This window comes from Aulonocara stuartgranti, assembly GCF_965226115.1.
Source record: "Aulonocara stuartgranti genome assembly, chromosome: 3".
Taxonomy (NCBI): domain Eukaryota; kingdom Metazoa; phylum Chordata; class Actinopteri; order Cichliformes; family Cichlidae; genus Aulonocara; species Aulonocara stuartgranti.
This window is the reverse complement of record NC_138941.1, coordinates 73,550,785-73,566,886: the sequence shown is the minus strand read 5'-3', so window position 1 is coordinate 73,566,886 and position 16,102 is coordinate 73,550,785. Positions and strand designations below refer to the sequence as shown.

Here is a 16,102-nt window from a genome sequence, read left to right as displayed (position 1 = left end):
CAGAATACATGCCCCAAAATGTATATGGAGCTGGTGGGTAACAGATGTCTCGGAAAACGTCGGAGCACGTTTGGAAATATGTGATATGTTGATAAATCGAGCAGATATTTGAAGCTTACACAGCTACATTCTCACTTCAAAATAACTTACAATTTTATTTTGCGACCCAGAAAGAGTAATATTTAAAAGTTTTAGACGCGCTCCTCCGCCATTGCCGCGTTTGGGTTCTGGACTGATGACGTATCACGAGTACACGAGAATGCAAGCACGCACAAGTACGCATATTGAAACAGGCCCCTTGTGTATTTCTTTATTGACAAACATCTCCGATGGTAAAGTGTTGGGATCTCATTCTGGACTTATTTCCTTCCTTCTTCCTCCTCGTGTGCTTCACTCAGCGGGTGTAAATCACCTTCTAAATGAGGTGAAAATAAATCTGAGTTTGTTTATTTTCATTAATCTGGAGTGAGCCTCATCTGTGACACAGGTTATAATCTTTTTTTATTAATTCATTGTTTTTCTTTTCTACGTTTATTCTTTTAAATGTTTTTAACCTGTCAGAACGGCTCCTTGTTTAATATGAAATGTCAGACTTCAGGGGAAACTTGTCCTTCAGAGCCATTGTGTGTTTATCACTGCATTCAGGGTTCAGGTTCATGGATGGGAAATCTGCGGCTCACTTTGCTTCAGGTCTGAAACCGATCAGCGATCCCAGAGGAACATCGAGAACGATCAGCACTGATGATCATGCAGAAAGATGCAGGGGATTCTTTTAAAGAACAGGTTTTTATTCATGGCAGTGAAGAAGAAACTGGAACTTTTCCATCAATTACTAGTTCATGCATTACTTGATGAGGTTTTTCTCAGAGACTGGAAGGCCAGCTCTGTAGTTCTGATGGATAACGACGCATCACGCAGAAAAGCTGAACCTCTGTGAACATTTTACCATCAGCAGTAAAACTTCAGACACACACATCTGATTACACAGTTTACCTGCTTTGTTTTATTTATTTATCCTGGATACGATGAGCTGCACTGAGCTTCTGTAAAAACTTTATTTAAACGTGTGAGTACACTCTGGTCAAAGATGGTGTTGTGTTGTTCTGTTTACAGTTAAATAAAGACTTGAATCCTCTTAAAATCATCACTTTCTGTTTTTATTTACGCAGCATCACAGCTTTGTCACATGTTCGTCGGTTTAACGTCCATTTCTTCTCACGGCGCTCGTATCCAACTGTTCATCAGTGGTCGATGACTCCGTCCGCTCCGTCGACACGTTTAAATAAAGCTTTTTTGAACACGCTACTCGCTGTCCCATGACAATCGTTTGAGGGCTCCTCCTGTGTGGACGACGGTGAGGCCACAGGTCGCTGCAGCATGACGTCACCGTAGAAACACCATGGTAACAAGACCTGCGAGACAACCACAGCATCACTGCTTCATTCTCTACCTCCTCATTTCCTTTTCTGCCTCCTTCTTTGTATGTTTTTATGTACTTCTGAATCTTCAACTTCTCGTTCCCTTATCCACCATCTCATTTCCTTTTCTACCTCCTTATCTCCTTCGTTTTCCCTCCAACTACATTCTTGTTTCCTTTTCGTTCCTGCCCTTCTCTCCTAATTCCTTCTCTATATCTAGTTTCCTTTCCGCTTCCTTATTTCCTTTTCTATTTTCTTGTTTGCTTCTTTATCTCCACATTTCCTTCTGAGACTCCTTCCTTTCTGCTCTGACTTCTCATTTCCTTAACTGTCCCTAGATTCCTCCTTTCTTCACCTATAACTGTTCTTCTCTACTTCCTTGTTTCCTTCTCTATCTCCTTCTTTACTTTCTTTTTGCTTACTTTCCCACTGTCTCATTTGCTCCCTGCCTCCCCTCTCTCTCAGGTCATACCGATGTGTGTGTGTGTGTGTGTGTGTGTGTGTGTGTGTGTGTGTGTGTGTGTGTGTGTGTGTGTGTGCGTGGTGTTACCCAGTGTGTAGGCGCAGACCAGTTTCTGATTGGTGGAGACGTGCAGCCAGCGTGGAACCAGCGAGTTGCTGTCAGTGTGCAGGGGGAGCATCAACACTGTGACACACAGCACCGCCACAGCCACACACACCGCCCACTGAGACGCGCTGCGCACAGCTGCAGACACACACACAGAAACATCATTAATAAGATCAACTCACTCTGCACCCGCGAATGCACTGCTGCAGGAACCAATCAGAGCACTCCATGGTGCCTTACCTGTGCAGGCAGGCAGGTGTGCCTGTGTGGGCAGGAGCTGAGAAGTAGGATGGGGCAGCGCCCTTTGTTGACCTCCTCTTTGCTCCTCTTCCTCTTGTCCTCCTCTAAGCTCCGCCCAAATCTCCCGTCGTCCCACCTGGCCTCCACCCCTCACCTCCATGCGGAACCGGTCCCTGCGGCCCCAGTGTCTGGGGGAGACGTCCAGGTGACGCACGACCCTGACAGGAAAACAAAATACTTGATTGCATGTGAGCGTCGTTATGGATTAAGTTTTAAACAAAGTTTGAAACACTCACAGGTCGACGCAGGACTTGGCCCGGATGCTGCCCTCTGCCTCCACCACCCTGTAGAACGAGGGCGCCGTGCACCACACTGTGAGGACAGAGAGAGAGGCTGTTAGAGCCAGTGGCGGCGTGACCAGGGCCTAAACAAGGCTGCACTCACTCTTGAAGCTGAGGCTGAAGTTGTAGGGGTTGTAGAGGGTCAGCACCCTCCTATGGGAGCTCCTCTGCTCGGCGTAGAACACCATCTCTGAGGGGAACAGGAAGACGGCAAGACGTGGCACGCCCCCCACCGCCACGCTCTGCTCCCCTGCCACCGCCGACCCCCCCTCGTCTCCTCGCCCGTCATGGCTCTGCCTCCTCCTCATTAGTCCGCTCTGTGTGGAGCCCCGCCCGCGGACATGATCGGAGAGCTGTCATTGGATACCTAGAGGTAACACCGCCTACCACCACAGCGAGACAAAAAAAAAAATCATTTAACGAGGAGAAAAAAAGTTTCTCTTTCCTAGGTTGTGGCTCCTTGGTTCCTCCTCTGTCTCCTTATTTTGTACAATGCCTCCTTGTTACCTCTCCCTACTTTTTCCCCTCCTCCTCGTCCTTTCTGTGTCCTCATTTCCACCCTGCCCCCTTTATTTACCAACTCCTTTTTTCCTTCCTCATATCCCTCCTTCCTGCCTTTTCTCTGCCACCATGATTCTTACCCGATACCTTGCTGCCTTCTGTACGTCTTTCCTTCCTTCTGTTTCTTTGTTTACTTCTCTACCTCCTCTTATCCTTCTGTGCTTCTTCCCTTCCTTCTCTGTTTCCGTGTTTACTTCTCTAGCTCCTCGTTTCCTTCCCTAAACAAACAGGACCCAACATGTAAACAGTGGAGAACAAACACAGGTGACGCCTCATAAATAAGTACCTCAGCTCCTGTGTATCCCTCCGCTGCCAGCCTGTAGTATAAATTGTTTATTTCTGGATCTCTGTGTAAAAAACTCCGAAAAACTTCACTAACAGACTTTCTGTTAGTGAGCTTCCTGCTGTTTGCTAACGCTAGCTGCCCAATCACTCGCCAAAACACCGGTAACGTGACGCAGCAGAAACTGTCGCCAGCTCCGCGATATGATCTCCGGCAGCCGGACGGCCACACCGAGGCGTTTTATGGGAGTTTAATCCGGTAAAAAAAAGAAGAAAAAAAAAACAGAAATAAAACTGCTCAGTGTTTCTACTCACCGCTGCCCCGGATCTACTTCCTCAGCAAGCTGTTGCTTATAATAAATCCCTCCCCCTCTCTAGCTCTAAACCAATGAGCGGTCGGAAAGAGTCCCAGCCTTCTGTTGTTTTGTGTGTCACATCAGACTCCTTAGTTTGACGCTGTGTTTAAGCTGAAATGATGGTGGCAACAGTTGTAATTCATTTTTAATTCTGAAACTAAACAAGAAATCGTTTTGGATGTATAAAAGCCATAATATTCAAGAAAATGGTACAACAATGGTTGCTACAATGTTTCAACCATGCTACAAGAAAATGCTTTCTTTCTTTGGCTCTCGGAGGAGGCGGACGCATCTTTCACCGTCTCCTTCCCTTATCTTTCTGGGTTATCCTTTTGTGTTACACATTTCACTGTTTTTTTCCTTTGCTACCTCCCTGACCTGTACGGTCGGCAAGGTCTGTCTTCTCGGTGGGCAACTGCAACTGACAAATAAAGGCTATCATCTCATCTCATTACAATGGTACAACATTATAAGCAATAAATTATTTAACAAATAATTGTGGCTTTTAGTTTCCTTATTTTAAAGAAACTAAACATTTATATAACGTCCTACCAGTTATACACTTTTAAATGTATGTTTTCTACATATTTATAGATATACTTAATTTAAATAACTAGCGTTGTAGCATCTGCGGCATTCAAGTTCTCTCGGAAATGAAAGACATAAAAATGCCATGCACGAATTTTTAGTTGAGTAGGGCCTCTTTATCAAAAGGCTCGTCATCGTTTCAAGTATCAGTCTGTATAAACATGTTTTTGGTCAAATGATGATGAATTCATAATCAACTTCACGTGTGTAATTTATTGCATGCCAAATGCCAAAATGTTTAAAATAACATTTTTCTTTTTAATATAACATCAGTAAGTTAAAGACTACAGCCTTCTAAATATCTGATATACGCTGTACGTCATTAACTTCGCTGTATTAGTTGATTAGTAGAGTTCGGATGGAGGAGTTTAAAAGGAGACCATGAACGTAGCACGTTGATCGTTCCTCGCCTCCTGATTGGTCCGTTGCTCTTCGTGTCTCGGGACGCGTCCGCTTTATAGAGTCACCTTGCTGCTCTTGCTGCCGCCGCTGCGACGGGGAGAAAGCAGGCGGAAAGCTCGGCTCAAAGGCACACAGGCAGGCGGGCGGCAGAAATCTGAACGCAGACTCTGCGGCCACTGACCGATCGGGGGAAACATGGCGGATGCGAAGCCCAAGACCTCCCCGAAGGCCATCAAGTTCCTGTTCGGGGGGCTGGCTGGGTAAGTGATGCGGCTAGCTGCCATGCTATCGCGCTAATGTCAGGGGTCAGAGGAGAGCTCTGGTCAGTTTAACCCGCTCTGTGTGGTTTAAAGGACAGCACGGAGGCCGTTACTGCGGCGGAGCGACACGCTGATGGTTAGCTGTTAGCAGCTGATGCTGGCTGTCACAGGACGGGCTGCACCCCGAGAACTCCGAGGGGACGTTTTTCATCAGCACACCGGTGTCATGACGAAATCTGGGCACCTCTCTGCATGTGTTAGTTAGCCATGTTCGAGTAGAGCTTCCTGCCCCTTTTTTTTCTCACCAGAACACATTTAAACATGCAAACTCGTAGAAGTCCTGCAAATGTTCCGCTTGTATCCCCGGGAAATTATTTGTTAAAACCTCCCGCCTGGGCTTTACAACGAGGAGCTAACGCTAACGCTGGATTGGCAGCGAAGCTTCCCTAAAGTAAACTCTGACAGCAGATAAGGGGAGGTGGCACCAGTCAGGGGGACCTGACGTCGGCTCCCCGGTCTGCCGTTAGCATGCTAACTGTTAGCCGGGATGGATGACAGCTTTATGACCATGATGATGATGATGATGTAACCTGGTTTAGCCTCTAAACTCTGAAATCAGGTTCAGTTAAACTCTGATCCATGTTTATCACAAAACATTTACAAATGTAATCATGTATCATAAAAGTTCATTAAGCCAATTAATAATTTGATGAATGAATTAAAATTATAATCTCAATAATTATCTCACACTGCGCCTCAGTGATTGGATGCCCCTCACTCAACAGGGTGCGTGACTGTCTCTGACATCATACTGATCCAAAAATAGAAAAAAATGATAAACTGAACAATCTGACCTTTTGGCTCACAGGGATTAGTGAACGTATGCTGACATGAAGGTTAACATGAGTGTATGAGAGGAAACATGGAGAACATTACTCTCACACACACACTTTAAGACGATAGTGTGTGTGTGTGTGTGTGTGTGTGTGTGTGTGTGTGTGTGTCAGGTTACCGTAGCAGGTTAAACAGCCTCATAATAAACAGTTGAAGGTCACCAAATGTTGACAGTATGGCTGCTTCTTACAAACTCCGTGAGGTGGTGTCAACAGTTGACTTTATTTCAAACCTGCACACCTTTTTTCATAGATGGATATCTATCTATCGATATATCTCTCAGAAACTATAAAAGTTAAAAATAATGACATGACTAAATGTTAGAGCTGTAGGTTTGCAGATTAGGCCTTCATTTATATTTTAATCCATATTTGGTGTGAATCAGAGATAATTTAGAGGTATCTCTGCACCATCTCTAATTTTACAGTTTGTAATTCGTCAGGATCCCAGCACGCTCTTCTGTGAAGCTTCATTTGAGATAAATAAATGGACGTGTTCTGATTTAAAAGACAAGAATCGCTGCCCCAGGCAGGTTTTCATCATCGTGAGTTAATCTGTGCTCTCACCTGCTGCCGTCGGTGTTTTCTAAGGGAGGCTAAACTCTCACCTCCTGATAAACTCACAGTACCAGCTCTTCCAGTCCCTGATAACTTATCACTGCAGAGTTACCACATCGCTGCAGCTTCACTGCTAACAGAAGTGTAAATTCATTAGAGCAAACACCTCTGTTCTCCAACTGCGCTTAAACAACCTGCCATGTTTTAGTTTTTACTGTCTCCCTTAACTGTAAAACTCCTCCCTGATGTTCTTTTTAAATAAAAAGAACTTTTCAAGTGAACTTTGATTTATTTTGATCACATTGTTTGGATTTCAGTGGAAGTCGTTGGAACGGTCAGTCCAAAGGTCTCATTTTATAAGTTACGATTTAAATCTGTTCAAACATCTGAAATGTCAGATATATGATAACAAGTCTGCGCTCCCAGGTTTTGTTGTGTCTTTGACTGTGCCAAAAAGTTTTTGGTTTCATGTTTTCTCAGTAATGCTTCAGCTTTAATAAACGTACTTGTGCTGTTCCCTCTCTGCAGGATGGGCGCGACAGTCTTCGTGCAGCCGTTGGACCTGGTGAAGAACAGGATGCAGCTGAGTGGTCAGGGGACGAAGGCTCGAGAGTATAAAACCAGCTTCCACGCCTTGTTCTCCATCCTGAGAAACGAGGGCGTGGGGGGCATCTACACCGGGTACCAGCGCTTCGCCCCATCCTGATTTTTATCATTTTAACTCGCGTTTCATCTCCCTGCTTCATTGTGGGTTTCTTTGTGTGTTTGTCAGTCTGTCAGCAGGTCTTTTGCGTCAGGCGACCTACACGACGACCCGTCTGGGAATCTACACCATCCTGTTCGAGAAAATGACCAGCAGTGACGGCCGGCCGCCGAACTTCTTCCTCAAGGTGAGCTGAAAGAGTGAAAGGCTTATGAGCTCTGAAATCATCTAAGCCTGTAGAAAGCTTTTAAGCAGTGGTAAAGGTGTAGATGCCACAGCACCCTCCATGCTGCTGAGTAACAGTGTGCTCCCCCTACAGGCTCTGATTGGTATGACAGCTGGAGCCATTGGAGCATTTGTGGGGACGCCAGCAGAGGTGGCACTGATCAGGATGACGGCCGATGGACGGTGAGACTCTGTTTACCTTCGAGCAGCTTTCTCTGCTCGGCATGGACACAAAATGACTCGCAGGCGTTTTCCTCACCGTTTGTGTCTCCAGGTTACCTGCAGACCAGCGGAGAGGATACAAGAATGTTTTTAATGCCCTCGTTCGAATAACCAAAGAGGAAGGCGTCACTACGCTGTGGAGGGTGAGGCTACCATCATCATCATCATTTTCTTCACTTGGGCCTGAATGAGTAGCCATTAGTCCAGATGCAGTAATTTAATGTGGAAATTTTAATTGATAAAACGGTTTGTGTCCTGAAGTGGTCCTTCACCCAGAGTAGATGCTGCCCGATTTAACAGCACACAAACATTACATTAGTCCTTTTTTAATTTTTCTTATTTGTTTAACTATTTCGTTTTTCAAGCCGTTGTACTGTTATTAATATGTGTGAAAGTAGTTAATGGGAACTGTGAGCTACTGCTGCAGCTTTTATTGAAGGGGAAAAAAACTCTGCGAATCCTGAGCAAAAACAAGAAAAATGACCTCAGCTTTGATTCTGATATTTTTGAATTTGGCTTTTTCTCTGCTTATCCTCATGTTTCCAAAACGTTTATATTCCCAAAATTCTCAGTTTTTCTTCTAAAGAATTTCCAAACTGAAGAATGTCACATGTTCTAAATCTGGGTCTCTCTTTATCAAACACAAATGTCTAATCTAATCGTTGCGCGAGACTGTGGTGCAGTATTCGCTGCTTTTTAGAATAATTTTAGCTCCTCAGGTGACGATTGAATAAACGCTCATGGATTTAGTGGCTTTGTTTTGTTAGTTTTTACAGCCCTTGTTAAAAATGTGTCTACAATATTTTAAATAATTTTAAACTGAATTAAAACATTTAAATGATCTTTTTATTTTTATTAAAAATATTAATTGAATTTTTTTTAATTTGCAAAGGATTTTACTGACCATCTGCAGTACTTCCATGGGGCAGCAGAGGGCAGTGTCGCAGTCTTTTTCAATGTATCAGAACACTTTATTATTCCCAGACGACATTACGTGGTCACAGTTGCTCCAAGACGGGAAGGACAGGGAGCTTCTTCTTTTCTGATCTCTGCATCTTTTTTTCTGATTTTGCAACAGTTTTCCCACCAAAGATGGTGCAAACATAGGTCAGATAAACTGAGTCATTACAGTGCCTCAGTTTTTGTTCAGTTATAAACACTTGGTAGTAACATCTTAAACTTTTCACTTAAAAAAAAAAAAAAAGATTCTGCTTGCAGGAATCTAAAAGCTTCATCCATGAAATTCTCACTACATGATTAACAAAATTTGACACTTGTCCTTTCATTCTCTGGAGTAATTTGTGTGTGACTGCTGTAATATCAATAACAAAAGTTAGATGATTTTTAAATCAAATTTCCTGATGAGCGTTAGTAATAAAATGAGGATTTAAGTGCTGAAACCTAAACTGGGACAGATCTCAGCTATTCTGCTGAATCAAAGACGATAAAAAGCTGAACTGTAAATCGGAGCTACAGCATGCTCTGAGGGTCGCTGACATCCCTCCACCTCTACCCTCGCTGGTTCATTTCCTGCAGAAAAGACTCCAGACGTCGTCTGTGGAGCGTTCACGTCTGTTTGTTGGTTCAGCAGCTTTATCGAGTCTCTTTGGGTGTTTTTTAATAACTGAGCTGATGACGACTCTGTTGTTGCAGGGTTGCATTCCCACCATGGCTCGAGCGGTGGTCGTGAACGCTGCTCAGCTGGCCTCGTACTCTCAGTCCAAACAGGCGCTGCTCGATTCAGGTGCCCCACGCACGCACTCACGCACGCACACGGTCTTTCAGTGACGCACACTCTTCATCAATATGTTTGTGTGTTCTCAGGTTATTTTAGAGACGATATTCTGTGTCACTTCTGTGCCAGTATGATCAGTGGTCTGGTTACCACGGCAGCCTCGATGCCCGTCGACATCGTAAAGACCAGGTGAGACTGAAGGCGTTTGATGAACTCTTCTTCTGTGGTCCAGCCGAGTCTGACCACCTTCTCCTTTTTCTTGGCAGGATCCAGAACATGAAGATGATCGACGGGAAGCCAGAGTATAAAAATGGTTTGGTGAGTCGCCAATTTTATTTGTTTTTACTTGTTTTTGTTATTACATTTTGGTCATTAAAATCTTTTTTTAGCATGAAAGTTAAATAATGCTCTGAAAGCAGATGAGCTGATGAATAAATGCAATATTGTTCCTGGTAATACTGTGATTTTGAAGTATTTGTACAGGTTACTTCTGTATCTTTGATGTTCTTTGTGTAACATTTAGATTTAGACAATTTTCTGACAATCTCCAATACACATTGACAGGCCTCTTTATTAGGTACACATCGCTAGTAACAAGTTTTATCTTCAGAACTCTTTAAATCTTAATAAATTTAACAAGGATTTTGCTTCATATTAACATCATATCATCACACAGCTGCTGCAGGTTTGTCAGTTGCTCCTTGATGAGGAAGATGCTCCGTTGGAGTCAGGTCATTTGAGTACAGTGAACTTATTTTCTTATGTTAGAGATGAATGGAGCTTTTTGACATGTGTTATCCTGCAGATATCAGGAAATGTCATGACAGGATGGGCACGGGCATCATGTCTAAATGCACTGAGTCACTGCCATGTGATTGGCTGATAAAACACAAGTCAAAGAAGTTTAACAGGTGTTCCTAATGAAGTGGCCAGTGAGAGGACTGTTATATTAATAGACTTGTTCCGGTAATAAGTGTTTATATTCTGGGCACCGACTGAATTATCTGTGTCATGATCAGGAGGTGCTGGTTCGAGTGGTGGGGAAGGAGGGCTTCTTCTCTCTGTGGAAAGGTTTCACCCCGTACTATGCCCGCCTCGGCCCGCACACCGTCCTCACCTTCATCTTCCTGGAGCAGATGAACCGCCTCTACAAGACCTACGTCCTCGACGTTTAGCCCACGCACACACAGTGTTTGAATTCTTTCTGTAAAGAGAAAAATGTAAATTAAATGTAGTTCAGACATCATTCACAGATGTTTTGAGTAATTAAGTCTTATTTGTAGAAACCCTACCCCACTGTCTCCCTGACAACACGCAGCATGATGATGGGATTGATGGGTAACCATGGTAACAACCATGGCTGAGCAGAGACTCGTGGTTGAATAAAGACTTTTTGACCTTGCTTTGTTGTCATTTCCATCACTTCCTACTTGGACTCCTGTTATTAATTACATCAATACGTCGGCTAAACTTTATTGTAGTCGATACTGATGTTGATGTCTCTCAATGGCTCAATATAACATCTGGCACAGGACAGCTGTTATGAAAGTAAGGGAGAAAGTTTGTCCAAATCTCTGGCCCCAGGAAACCCAGCTTGGTCCTGATGGTTTTCCTCACCATTTTTCTGCCAGGGTGAGTTTAGCTGTTAATAATGTAGACTCTATTATTAAATTAAATGAAAAGAATAAATTACTTTTATGAAACCACCTGCTATTTTTATGTAGTTTCCATGTTAGCAGGCTGCAAAGTGCTCTATAACTGTAATGGATCTAAAAGTGTTAAAATCTTCAGTTTTAGATCATCCTCAGCCTAAACTTAAAATCATAAAGGACAGCATTACATTTCTGATATTAACAGTAACTCTGGGCCTCTGGAGTGTACAGCTAATGCCATCTCTTTATAAATATGGATAACAAAAGCTAAGGAGTGCTGAGTCATTAAAAAATACAGACTATTAGAGTAACAGGTGTGTAGTGTTGCTAACTAGCTAGCAAAAAGCCTCAAACAAAGTGGGTATGCTAGCAGCTAATCTAGCAAATGAATTAACAAAAAGAGTGATTTTTAGATGTTTTAAAACTATAACATGATAAGCTGTGTGTCTTCTTCATAAGTGATGTGGTTGTATTTACCTTAATTGAACAAGTCATCAGTTGCGGTAAACCTATCACCAGGTAGACTGGTCAGAATGCTCTGGTTACAATCCATTTCAGTTTGTCTTTTGTACAAGTGAATCCACCTGTGTTTGTCTGCCTGAATTACACTTACACTGCAGGGGAAACTGAACAATAACCAGAACAAAGTCTAAAATAAAAACTGCCAAATATCTGCACCACTGAGTCACGCTTTATTTTCTCAGCATCAGAAAAGGTTTCATTTCTGACCTGCAACAAACATATGCACTGTGCTGGCTATGGAAGCCCGTTTCCGCCACACAAAAAAAAGTATCCATAACTCGAACTGTCGAGTTATTTTCTCAAAATTTCGAGTTACTATTCAAAATTTTGAGAAAAATATCTCGAAATTTCAAGATATGGATACTTTTTTGTGTGTGGTGAAAACGGGCTTCCATAGCTGTACAGCTTGCAAATTTATAAGAGGAAGTTGAATGAATTTCTGGCCTTTATGTCACTCAAATGCAACAAACCAGGAAATATAACATGTTGATCTATGTTTTGCATCAGCCACTAGATGGCACTGTGTTGCTGCAGAGTAGTGTCAGAGTAGCGGTTTTCTACGCAATCCCTCGCCGTTGGACAGTGCAGACATTGAGGCTTACGGCGTTCCCACACCGCGCATGGATTGGGACTCTAGCAACCTGCCCGAGGCATGGCGGCGCTTCAAGCAGCTCGCCGAGCTGATGTTCGCTGGTCCTCTTCGGGGGAAGGAGGAGGCAGACAAATGCAGCTACCTTCTTCTATGGGTCAGTGAGAAGGGACGGGATGTCTACAACATGTGGATGCTCACCGCAGACGACTCCCGAAAGCTTCAAATGTACTACGATTACATCACACTGAAAGCTAACCCAATCTACGCCAGATATAGGTTCCATGAAAAGATGCAGGGTGAAAATGAGGCATTTGAACAGTTTATTACAGAACTGAAACTGCTTGCTAAAGACTGTGGGTACCCAAATACAGATGAAATGGTCAGAGATCGCCACACATTACATAAGAAGAGGAATAGTTTCCCAGGTTAAAATGCCCAAGAAGATCAGTTTTAAATCTCTCTCCTCATCGATGGCCGAGCCCGAGTTCTTGATGACAGACTTTGCCAAGATGGAGTTTCAAGGACAGCTGCACCTAGGCTTCCAGGCTATCCATGCCTTCCAGAAACATGGCCATCTTCACTCAAATACCCACTCCCCATCTTCACTCCCCATCTCCAGCTGCCTCCCTCTTCCTGCTCCTCCACAACCACCCACACATGCAGGGCCTTGGAGTGGGGGTATGTCACCAGGGTGCAGAGGAGGCTACCCCCCCCCCCCCCCCCCCCCGTCCCCTTCTGGCTGCCTCTGCCTCAATTTTATCCCACAACTTAGACATTCACATTATTCACACTCTCATTACACATACATATAGGATCTTGGGGGTGGGCACAATCACGGAGTCCAAATTACCATCAGGGTGTACACCCCACCCCTGACGTCGTTGCCCACCTCTCAATTTTAAATACACTTAGTCATTGAGGGCTAGCAGGAGGGACTATGCGCTTACCTGCTGCTCCTTGGCAGGTAGCTCCATGCCCTCCTGGGTTTTAATTGCACCTTAGAACACACATGCATCAACACTACAATGAGCGGGTGGAGGGAGGTTTGGAGTCTTCTCCCACCCCCATTCTCTGCGGCCTGCTGGAGCGGGAGGGCTAGTAGGAGGAGTTGGCCGTCCGACTGCGGTCTGGGGTGTGGGGCCTCCCTGCTGCTGCGGAGTCGGGGTGGTCTGCCTCTCCCCACCGCAGGGAAAAGGGTAACACCACCCGGGTCTGGGTGCAATTCCCCCCTCCAGGGGCAAGGGTACCTAGACCCGGTTTGTAGAGTACGCTTGGGGAGTGTGATTGTGTGTACAGCGTCTCTTTATGTCTGTCTCCACGTTGGTTGAGTGTGGAGTGAGTGCATATGAGAGCATGAGGGTGGGAATGGATGTTTGTGTCTGTGTGTGCCTGTATGTCTGTGTCTATATGTCAGGTTGGGTATCAGACGCCACCTCTCTGGGGACACCTCAGGCCCTCCAAGGTTTGGAGGCCTATCTCCACCCACCACCACTTCCCCTGCCGGTGGCGGACTCCCTCAGGTGTCGGTGTGTTGGTGGTTCTTTGTGTCTGGGGGTGGGCGTCCGGGTACACACCGGCTCACTCCTTGGCGGCCGTTTGTCGGGGCCTGGGGCCTGGGGCTCGCTCGGGCCCCTTTGGAGGTGGGGTGCCCCGGCCTCTCGGCCTGGGGCTCGGTCACTCAGGCACAGCTGGGGGCCGGCGGAGCTCACGGGCGCGTCACTGCAACTCCCCCTGACTTCTGCTCCGCGGCTGCTGGGCGAGCTCTCATCTGGGACTCTCCTCAGCTCTTACTGGAACAGTGGCGCGGCTGCCCCTCTGTTGGTCTTCCATGGTCTCTTGTGTTCTGGGGGCCTCTGGATGTCTGGAGTTTTGATCTCCTCCATACCCGCTTCACACCCTGGAGGACGGGGCTGTGGCCCCCCCACACTCCCTAGCAGATCATTACATGGAGAAACCTTTGGAATGCAAGCATGCTGATCCACACAGGTATGCACACATGGGTATTCACAGACGCCGACTAAAGCTTTCTTGGCTGCTGCCTCAAAGCACACTGTGCACTGTCTATCTTGCGTGCTGCACAATATCGTTTATTATTTAGTAAATATTGATATCTATGACTAGCTAGTTTATTGTGATGGTGCTTTGTTTTCTCTATTATTATGTTGCTCTTTGTTGTTTGCTGTCTCCTCTGTTTGTTTTTTTTTGTTTTTTTTTCTTTTTTTCTCCATACAGGTGACCCAGGAGTTCTTTTTTTTTTCTCTCTCTTCCCCCCCCCTCTCACCGTCTCTTCTCCCCTTTGGTTTTCTTTCTTTCTCTCCCCCTCTTTCTCTCATTCATTCCCCCTGTCCTATTTATTAAAAAAAAAAAAAAAAATGACAAAGAATGAACTGAAGCTCTGCCATCACATAATGTCGCATACTGCTGTTTCTGATGTCATTTAAGAAAAAAAAAAAAAATACAACAAACCAGGAAATATAACATGTTGATCTATGTTTGCATCAGCCACTAGATGGTGTTGCCATCTAGTGGCTGGACCCCAGACCCCTCAACAAGGCCATACAAAGACCCCATTACCCTCTACCCACCTTGGAGGATGTCACCATAAAACTTCCTGGGGCCAAGTATTTTAGTGTTTTGGATGCCAGATCAGGCTACTGGGCCATTAAACTAAGCCACGAATCATCTCTGTTAACCACATTTAATACTGTGTTTGGCAGGTACCGCTTCACCAGGCTGCCATTCGGGATACTCTCAGCCCAGGAAGAGTTCCAGTGATGCGTGGATGAGCCCTACAAAGGCCTGAGGGGCGTGGCAGCCATTGTGGACGACGTGTTGGTCTTCGGAGGAGCCAAACAGGAGCATGATGACAACATGAGGACCATGCAGCAGGGAGAGAAGTGTAAAAGTGAACCCTGACAAGTGCACCATCTGCGTCAAAGAGGTCAGTTACTTCAGTCACACATTGTCACACGAAGGACTAAAACCAGATCCACAAAAAGTAAAAGCAGTCCAAGACATGGCGCCCCCGCAGAACAGGGGAGAACTGGAAACAGTGCTGGGGATGGTTAATTATTTAGCAAGATTTGCCCCACACCTGTCAGAGATAAACGTGCCGCTCCGCCAGCTGTTAAACCAGGACAGTGAGTTTGTATGGGACAAGAACCATGACAGGTCCTTTCAACAAATGAAGGAGCTGATCACTAGAGAACCAGGCTCAGTTCTCTCCTTCTTCAACCCCAAGAACGCGCTACGACTCCAGGTGAATGCACCCAAAAGTGGCCTCGATGCTGTGATGCTGCAGGACGGCAAGCCAGTCGCCTACACATCCAAGTCACTTAACAGCACTGAGCAGAACTATGCCCAAATAGAAAAGGAACTGTATGCTGTTCTCTTTGGCTGCAAGCGGTTCCACGAGTAAATGTACGGTCAACATGTGACCATTGAATCGGACCAAAAGCCACTAGAGTACTCAAAAAGCCACTAGTATCAGCACCACCACGGCTACAGAGGATGATACTACAGCTGCAAAAGTATAACATCAGCATCATCCACAAGCCAGGGAAAGACATCCCGGTAGCCGACTCGCTCTCCCGGAAATCCATAGAGTTCTACGATAAATCACTATGTGACGGGATGGATGCGCAGATCCACTCAGTCAGTCAAGTCAAGTCAAGTTTATTTATAGAGCACATTTAAAAACAACCAAGGCTGACCAAAGTGCTGTACAGTAAATACAGATAAAAATACAATAGAACACAATTTCGTAAAACACCTCGCTGATCAAATAAAAAATAAATAAACAAATAAATTAAACCTTTCTAAAAGCCAATGAAAAGAGGTGAGTTTTAAGAGCAGTTTTAAAAGTTTCTAGGCTTTTGGAGAATCTGACGTGAGGAGGTAAACTGTTCCACAGTCTGGGTGCAGCCACAGCAAACGCCCTCTCTCCCTTTGTCTTTAATTTATACCTGGGAACATCTAAAAGCA

General features: G+C 44.9%; 2 protein-coding genes across 5 annotated transcripts; one reads left to right on the top strand and one right to left on the bottom strand.

Annotated features, from left to right (window-relative positions):
- Positions 1–980: 980 nt before the first annotated feature.
- Positions 981–3,911, bottom strand: LOC309703651 (motile sperm domain-containing protein 1-like). Of its 4 annotated transcripts, none has more exons than XM_082528585.1 (7): positions 3,726–3,911; positions 3,209–3,346; positions 2,671–2,950; positions 2,523–2,598; positions 2,227–2,444; positions 1,969–2,124; positions 981–1,412 (listed from the first exon to the last, which is right to left on the bottom strand). In XM_082528585.1, exons 3-7 carry the CDS (start codon positions 2,873–2,875, stop codon positions 1,384–1,386), a joined length of 684 nt encoding a protein of 227 aa, XP_082384711.1. In that variant the 5' UTR covers positions 2,876–2,950; positions 3,209–3,346; positions 3,726–3,911; the 3' UTR covers positions 981–1,383. The 4 variants fall into 4 exon arrangements, with proteins under 4 accessions (XP_082384711.1, XP_082384712.1, XP_082384713.1 ...); XM_082528586.1 differs by lacking the exon at positions 3,726–3,911 and adding an exon at positions 3,415–3,719; XM_082528587.1 differs by lacking the exon at positions 3,209–3,346.
- An 834-nt stretch (positions 3,912–4,745) lies between these two features.
- slc25a11 (solute carrier family 25 member 11) lies at positions 4,746–10,754 on the top strand. The gene is made up of 9 exons (XM_082528965.1): positions 4,746–5,016; positions 6,996–7,148; positions 7,240–7,357; positions 7,490–7,578; positions 7,670–7,760; positions 9,271–9,361; positions 9,442–9,541; positions 9,619–9,670; positions 10,372–10,754. The coding sequence occupies exons 1-9, from the start codon at positions 4,952–4,954 to the stop codon at positions 10,525–10,527; spliced, it is 915 nt and encodes a 304-aa protein (XP_082385091.1). The 5' UTR covers positions 4,746–4,951; the 3' UTR covers positions 10,528–10,754.
- Positions 10,755–16,102: the final 5,348 nt, after the last annotated feature.

Coding starts and splice junctions, on each gene's coding strand:
- slc25a11 (XM_082528965.1), top strand. CDS start 4,952: ATGGCGGATGCGAAGCCCAAGACCTCCCCGAAGGCCATCAAGTTCCTG. Junction 5,017..6,995: donor CTGTTCGGGGGGCTGGCTGG/GTAAGTGATGCG, acceptor CCCTCTCTGCAG/GATGGGCGCGACAGTCTTCG. Junction 7,358..7,489: donor CGCCGAACTTCTTCCTCAAG/GTGAGCTGAAAG, acceptor CTCCCCCTACAG/GCTCTGATTGGTATGACAGC.
- LOC309703651 (XM_082528585.1), bottom strand. CDS start 2,875: ATGAGGAGGAGGCAGAGCCATGACGGGCGAGGAGACGAGGGGGGGTCG. Junction 2,599..2,670: donor CTTCAGCCTCAGCTTCAAGA/GTGAGTGCAGCC, acceptor CTGTCCTCACAG/TGTGGTGCACGGCGCCCTCG. Junction 1,413..1,968: donor GGTCTGCGCCTACACACTGG/GTAACACCACGC, acceptor GTTGTCTCGCAG/GTCTTGTTACCATGGTGTTT.